The 8,364-nt window shown below is 44.6% G+C and overlaps 1 protein-coding gene across 1 annotated transcript; it reads left to right on the forward strand.

Annotated features, from left to right (window-relative positions):
* The first annotated feature begins 124 nt into the window (after nt 1-124).
* On the forward strand, nt 125-8,029 carry PKDREJ (polycystin family receptor for egg jelly). Its single transcript, XM_074590101.1, has one exon. The coding sequence runs from the start codon at nt 125-127 to the stop codon at nt 8,027-8,029; it is 7,905 nt and encodes a 2,634-aa protein (XP_074446202.1).
* Nucleotides 8,030-8,364: the final 335 nt, after the last annotated feature.

Here is an 8,364-nt window from a genome sequence, read left to right on the forward strand (position 1 = left end):
GGGTGGGGGCAGGCGCGTGTGTCCCTGGAGCCCTTCTCCGGCAGTTGGGACTCCCCAACCGTCACTCTCCATCAGGCTGCGCTCCAGCGGCTGTGCTGCCTCCTCTCCCTCACCTGGCGCCGCAATGAGGGCACTCCGTCTCCTCCTCCTTCAGCTGCTCAGCTGCTGCCCCCGAGGCTGGGGGGCCTCCTCTCCACGCCTCCAGCCACCGCCCCTCCTGGTCACCTGCTGGGGCCCTCACGGGCAAGTCTGTCAACGGCTGGACAACGAGAGCTGGGTCTCATGCCTGTGGAACAGCACCGTGACCCTGCGTTACCAGCCGGCCCCAGGAGCAAGACCAGAGGCGGAGAGGAAAGAGGGGCAGCCACCACCCCCACCACGCTGCTTCTGGTACCTGAACTCGGCCTGGATGAAGAAGACATCGCGCTGGTCAGGACAAATCATGCTGCAGACACGCCTCCTACTGGGAAGCACTCCTCCACCTGTGGCCTCCAGCCTCCTTACAGTGCAATGCTCATCTGCTTCATGTGCTGCACCCGAGTGCTTCCACCAGAACGTGAGCGTGGAGATGTCTGGGCAGGATATGCGGCTGTTCGTGCTTTGGCCGCAGACACACCTGATCCACGTGTGGCAGCCGGTACATCTGGGCTGGTGTGCACGCTTCAAGAGTGCCAGCTGGCAGTACCGCTTCAGCAGCCAGGGAGGCAGCCCCTCTACCCTTCTCCTTCCCAGCAGTGAACACCAAGAGACGCCACCACCTGCTGTCTACCCAACAGTCGAGTTGCAACAAACCTGTGCCACCTACTACAGCTACCGCTTGACTGTGCGCTACAGGCACCACGGGCTCCACGTTGCTTCAGTCGGCATTGAGCAGATGCCTCAGATAAGCCTCAGCCTCTCTCTCAAGGTAGAGCCGGACGTGCTGCGTGTTCTCAGTGTCAGCTCCAAGCTCCTTAGCATTCCTCAACAGCCCCTCGGCCTCTCCTGGAGGCTTCAGCCCCTTATGCCGAGGACACTGGCCTACAGACTGGTGGACACACAGGGTACAGGAGGTTGGCTCCATTCCTACAGTTCCTTTACTCTGCAGAGCAACTTCTGTGCCGTTCCCACACCTCCGAGCCCCAGTGAAGTCGTGGTGGCCAGCATTTATTTTCATGTTGATGAACAGAGGTTCGAGGAATTGACGGGAGAACTACATCTACTCAATGGTACCCTGAGCCTAACAGCAGGCAGAGAAACTCACACACATGTTAACCTTCGCCCGGGAAAGACTGACAGGAGCACTTATATTTTCATGTCCAACAATGGAACATTTTACACAACCAAAGAAAACAACAGCCCTATTTCCACAGATGGCCCTAACACACGCACTGTGTTCTACCAACACAAGGAGCTCTCCTACTTACTCTCCATAGAGTTTGTGGACTTCCAGTGGTACAAGTTCAATATGTACCTTTATATGAATCAGAAGAGGGCTTTGTTTAGGTCTCTGGCAGAAAGAGACCTTGAAGTCCATGTTTTCAGCAGCGGCCGTCCTCTTCTGCAGAGCCTTACTTATTTAGTGTGGTTTATCCCTGCACAACATCCAATGCTACAGTGTGAGTGGACCTTCCATCTGCAGCTTTTTGCAACAGAAAAAGACCACCTTCTCCAGAATAGCACATACACATACAGTGATCATGTAAGAAATGCCACACGTTTTGTCCGTCGCTCTGCTTTACCCTTTGATCCAGAGAAATACACGGGGTTTGTGGCAAAAGTGAACTGTAACAGAAGTGCGCTTAGATCGGCTCTTTTAGGAGTCAGAGTCAACAACTATGCTGCAAAAACCATAGAAGTACCAGTGTCTTGCCAGAAAGAACCCTGTTACATATACAAAGTGCACATTCAGAGACCTGTTCTTCACTCCTCTGTCCTGCGCCAGAAAAGGGGGACAACATTTTTCCTCTTTGTCAGATTGCTATTAGACTGCAACGTTGGCGTATTTACCAAGCCTTTGTGGCGAATCTATCGTGTTCAGGACACAACAACTCTTCCGGACTGGGAAAAACCAATAAACTCTTCTTCGATGTATGGTACAGATATGATCCTCTTAACTGTTCCCAGTTTTACTTTAGATTATGGGTTGTATCTGTTTAATTTCACTGTTGAGGTAATCCCAATTGATACCAAAAAGGTCCTCAGGGGCTCAGATAAAATTTATATTCTGATTGAGCGCACTGATCTAGTGGCAAATATCGCAGGAGGCTCGTTCCGCACAGTGGGTTTTTCTGATAGATGGATTCTAGATGGCTCTGCATCCTATGATCCTGATTCACAGGAAGGACAAAAGGGAATCACGTTTACTTGGTACTGCACTAAAGAGAAGTCAGACTATAAAAACATGACAGTCAGCCCGGGAAAGAAATGCCATCCAGGACAGAGAGATTTGAAATGGTTAACACCCTCAGGTCCAGTTCAAGTAATGCCACCAGAATCCCTCCCAGGAAACGCTGTATACTACTTTCGTCTAGTGATTCAAAAGGATACAAGGAGGAGTTATGCTGACCAAACTATAGATGTGCAGCCTGGCTACCCACCCCTTCTAGATGTGACATGCCTTGAAAACTGTGGTAGCACTCTAATTCCAACTGAGAGATTTACCTTATCTGGAAAATGCCTAAACTGTAGATCAAACAGCCAGACAGTCTACTACTGGTCCCTTTTTTTAGGAAACTCCACAGAAATTAGCTTTGACTGGTCTTCCAGAACCTCAACGGGGAGGTCTGGGGCTTACCTGTCCATAAATGCTCTGACTTTTACAAAGACTGCACATCGATCCTACATACTTCTGTTAAAAGTGACTACCTGGGATGGTAGGTCCTCAATCTACAGACACGCATTTAAGGTAAATTCTCCTCCTAGGACTGGCAAGTGTACCATCAACCCACACTGGGGTACAGCCTTTCTGACAAAATTTGTTGTTCAATGCAGTGGATTTTATGACAGCAATCTACCTCTGACATATAAAGTGATAGTAGCTTCTAATGTACCCCAAACTACCAAAATAACTTCTGTGGAGGAAAATACATTTGGCCCAATTCTGTACTTTGGTTATCAGCCTAAAACTCCTCCATCTTTTCTCCCAGTTGGAGTGCCCTCTCAGAAGTACACCTTGAAACTTTACGTTCAAGTCCACAATTCCCTTGGGGCATTTACCCAAGTGACTTTAAATGTCCACGTGCAGAACCCAGCTAACAGTCGACCACTAGCTCTTGTGTTTCACCAACTGCTGATGTCAGTGACCGGTTTAAGTGCACCGATGACATCTTATCTCCAGACTGGAGATTATTTTAGCGCAGGTTATTTGACTTACCTGGCAGCCTCAGTCTTAAACTATATTAAAGCTGCATCAACTCTCCAGCTCCCTAAGGCTCAGTTTCGGCAAAGGCTGATTAAAACAGCCCTGAATATTTCAGTTGACAATGCAATGGAAATCAACCAAGTAGTGGCTTGTCTTTCTCAAGTCACAGAGGAAGCTGATGAAGTGGACATTAGATCACAAGACCTTGCCATTAAGAAACTGACAGAAGTAACTGCAATGCTGAAGATGCAGAGGAATGAGAGCCATTGGTCTGAGGAAGCAGAAATTCAGACCAGTGGAATACTGAGATGCTTGTTCAACATCCTGAGAGCTGCTCTTCTGCATCGCAGGAATGTCAATGTAAGTGGAGTTAAACAAGTCTTCTCCATCATGGAATATTTAACGGAGATCGTTTTCAAGGGCAAAGTCCCTGGGGAAATAGAAACTCTAATGGAAACAAAACTTTGGAATATCACGCTGAGGAAAGATGAAACCTGGAACATTACAAATGCTTTCTCTACTAGAAATACCTGCAGGAATTGCTTTTATCCATCACTAGAAAAGGGAAATCATTCAGGATTGGACCAGGATGCTGTGATTTCCACTGCCCTTTTTGAGTTTGATGAGAACCCCTTCCCTTGGTTAGGTTACACATCAGAAATCACAACAGTCTTGGGGTTCAAAATGGCAGAGACCAAGACTAATGGGGATCTACTAGGGATCATGCCTGCAGAAGCAGAAATTACTATTCCTAGGAAAGATAAGGAATTTTCAACTTTTCAGTTAGCAATAGGACCCGATAAAACACAAGCTTACACAACTGGAGGATTTAGTTTTGAAGTCAACAGAAATACTAAGAGCATATACATCCAGATCCTGACAAAATTAAAAGTTACGTTCAAGGTACTAGTATTTACAGGTGCCAATGTCACTCATGCTCATCCTATAGCCTCATTCGCTGCTTTTCACAACATGCCAACAGTTGCAAGCAAAAATGAGACAGCTAGTGCTGACTGTAACATTAAGGGTCCCTATATTATCTGTCTCCCAGAGTCATTGCTGACAGCCACAGCTCAAGGAAGCCGTACAGGCACTCAGAACATCTCCATTGTCTTGATGACATCCTATATTGTAAGGTATCAAACCCGTAGACTGGTGAGCATGCACATTTTTAGTGATCAGTGCTTATTTCTAGATGGGGTTCGAAGTCTGTGGAGAGAAGACACATGCAGGCTTGGCTTCTTGACTGACTGGCAGAAGGTACACTGTATCTGCAATATGAAGCGGGGTCGCAGAAGTCTGGCAGCTTACACTGCATCAAATGCATCCACGTTTGACATCAGGTTCCTGGCAGCCAAAGTAATAGTTACCCCTAATACAGTAGATCTGGGACAAACCCTGATAGCAGACATACCTAAAAACCCAGTGACCCTCTTAACAGTGCTCTTTATTTTTGGTGTCTATTTTCTTTTGTCCCTCTGGGCTATGAGAAAAGACAGGGCTGACAGGGGCAGCAAAAACAAGATTCTATTTCTGCCAGACAATGACCCCTTTGATAAAATGAGCTATTTGGTCACTTTATATACAGGCAGTCGCTGGGGATCTGGAACCAAAGCAGATGTCTTTCTTCAGCTCATTGGCCAGAATGGCACAAGTGACGTCCACTGTTTATGCCACCCGGATTTTCTGTCTTTCCAACAAGGAAGTACTGACTGCTTTCTGTTAACTACTAAGAAAGACTTGGGAGACATTTGTTCCCTCAGGGTCTGGCACAATAACAAGGGCTCATCTCCAGGCTGGTTCTTAAGCAGAGCCAAAGTTGAGAATATGTGCACCAGGAGGACCTGGTTCTTTATATGCAGGAAATGGCTTTCTCTTGACACAGATGATCACTTACTAGAAAGGACATTTTCCGTCACAAACCTCAAGACCCCTCTGCCCAGAATTGACTATTTTTTGATTAATCTTTCCAACAGCCTGGCAGAGGGCCATCTATGGTTCTCAATTTTTGCTCACTTTCTCACTGGCACTTTCAGCAGGCTCCAAAGGTTGTCTTCATGTTTAGCAATATTATTATTAAACTTGCTTGTTAACATTATATTCTTTAATGCTGACAAGAACGAAGAATCTCCAATACACTTGAGGTATCTAAGATCAATAACAGTAGGAATTGAATGTGCTTTGCTTACCATACCTGTGGAAATGATTATAATTGCCTTATTCAAGTATTCCCAGAAGGAAACTTCTCCTCGTGGTGTGGCTCAGACAGACCCAAAGGTAAATTCACCCCTCCTCTCTGGAAATCTTAAGAACTGGAAGAAACGTTTGCAAAAATTTTACCTTTCAAAAGCTTCAGCACAATTGAGTAATACTATTCCCTTGGAGAACGTTCCTTGTCCCAGCAACTTACAGAGCCCGGCACATTCCAGAGAGACAAGAAGCAGGGCAGCTTCCCAAAACTGGAGTAATTGCACAGTTTCTGAAAGAGATGCAAACGTAATTGTAACAGAGGAGTGCACAATAACCGCAAATTCCCCTCCAATGGCTAAGGTCTGCCAGAGAGGGCCAACGTCAAATTCCAATTTTAGTAATGATTACGCAGAAGAAGGGGGCAACTTTCAGAAGGAAAGGAAACCACTAAACATTACCTCCATGCCCTTTCGCAAGAGACCGCACGTAGTTTTTTGTTGGTGGTGCGTCTATCTCTCATGGGCACTAGTTATAGCTGTCACTGGGCTATCATCATTTTTCATTGTGGTATATGGTTTGTCTTATGGTTATCAGACTTCACTGGAGTGGCTTTTAGCATCTGCAACCTCCTTTATTGAGAACGTGTTTTTCCTTTCAATTCTAAAAATAATTTTTTTCTCAGCTATGAGTACAATTCGTCCAAAATACTGTGAAAATATCACATGGTCAGCTCAGGAAAAGTATTCTGAGATTAAGTTGGCTAAAGAAACAATGAGTGCTGATACGAGAGAGATGCACTTGAAACTTGCTGAAGTCAGAAGCACCAAGCAGTATCAGCCTTTAGAAGCTGATGAAATTGCAAACATGCTGAAAAGGGCAAAAATTCAAGCCAAGGCATTTATTTTCATAAAAGGTTTAATCAGTCACCTTGTCTTTTTGACACTGCTATTAAATTTTGCCTATTCCACTGAGAACGACAACAGTTTCCACTACAACCAATTCATCCGTGACCAATTCTCTCCACGACTCTCCAGTGTAAATAAGCTAGAACATATCTACGTGTGGGTGAAAGACTTGTTCTTGCCTTTGATGCACAATGACATTCAGCCGACCTTTCTTCCCGAGAGCTGGTCCAAAATCATTGGCTTGCCTAGAATGAGGCAAGTGCGGGCTAAAGCTACTGAGAAAAAATGTTTCCATCCTCACAGCTTTGTAAATAACTTTGTGATCAGTAAAAGCCACTGTCTTCACAAATATGGCAGTGACATCCCAGAGAAAGGTGACTACACTGGCACTTGGACAAACGTTGCAAACCAGTCTGTTTCCAGGGATGCCAAGGATGCCAGCAGTTACAGCGGGTTCATTTACCAGCGAAACAGGACTCCATGGATGTATTATTCATATGGAGATTTGCACACATATGGACCAGCAGGATACACGTTTTACTTTTTCCCTGAAGAAGGAAAATCTAATTCAACGACAAGGCTGGATGCTCTTCAACAGAGCAACTGGCTCGACGAAAAGACATGGGTTGTGATCATTGAACTAACTACATTTAACTCAGATGCAAATCTCTTTTGCACCATCTCAGTCATATTTGAAATGTCTCATTTAGGGATCATAAAACCAAGTTTGTCAGTACACTCTTTTGCACTCCCCATTTTTCATCAGCAAACTAAAGCTCAAATGTTTCTGTTTGTAATTGTTCTCGCCTTTCTGTTAATTTACATTGCAGATGAGCTTCATACCATAGGCCAAGAAAGAAAAGATTATATTAAAAACATTTCCAATATAATCAACTTTGGCTTAAAATCAGCATTCCTCCTTTTTGTTTTTTTGAAGGTCATAAAGTTTAAGATGGGTGCAGATATAGTGAAGTTTTACTTACTTCATCCAAATGATTTCATTTATTTTCATGCAGTTTCTCATTTAGATCAGATTTTAAGGATTACTATGGGCTTTTTACTATTTCTTGTAGTTTTGAAAACTCTAAAATATTTTCAATTCATTTATGGCATGCGCTTGGCACAAAGATCGATCTTGGCAGCCCTTCCTGGACTGTCTTCAATGTCCCTCGTGGTGGTGGTGTACTTCTTTGTATTTATGTCTTTTGGCTACCTTGTGTTTGGGCAGCATGAATGGAATTACAACAGCATGATTCACTCAGCTCAGACTGTATTCTCTTACTGTGTCTCAGCTTTCAGAGATACGGCATTTTCATCCAACAGGTTTCTGGGTGGTCTTTTCCTGGCCTCTTTCGTGATGGTGATGATCTGTGTCCTGATTAATCTTGTCCAAGCTGTTATTATGTCTGCCTATGCAGAAATGAAAAAACCCATATATGAAGAACCATCCGATGAAGCACAAGTGGTTACTTTTGTATTGCAAAGGCTCAGAAAGTTATTTTATCTTCTGATCTGTAAAACACCCAAAACCAGCGAGCCTGATCTTTTTCACAGTGTACTCTATGGGCAGCCTGAGAGAAGACATCAGTGACATTCAGGGCTCAAGAGCAGAAAAATGAATGGAAAAAAATGGTTTATTTTGTCATATGAGAAAGGAAGGATTTTGTATCCAAGACCACCTTTACTCTGTAATACTTGCATTTCAAATAAATGCTCATAAATAATTTACTTTTAAGAATTTTTTTAACATTCAACCCCTTACTAGTGATTGTGCTCAGATTTTCTCCAGACTATTTTGCATCGATTTCAGTGGTACTTGGCTGTCATGGGGGGTGGGGAGGCTGGGTGTGTGACCCCAGCTGGCAGGTAAGCCCCCACCCAGCTGCTCGCTTACTGCCAGCAGCATGGGGAGAGAATCCAAGAGCA

This window comes from Larus michahellis, chromosome 1 (genome assembly GCF_964199755.1).
Source record: "Larus michahellis chromosome 1, bLarMic1.1, whole genome shotgun sequence".
Lineage (NCBI taxonomy): Eukaryota > Metazoa > Chordata > Aves > Charadriiformes > Laridae > Larus > Larus michahellis.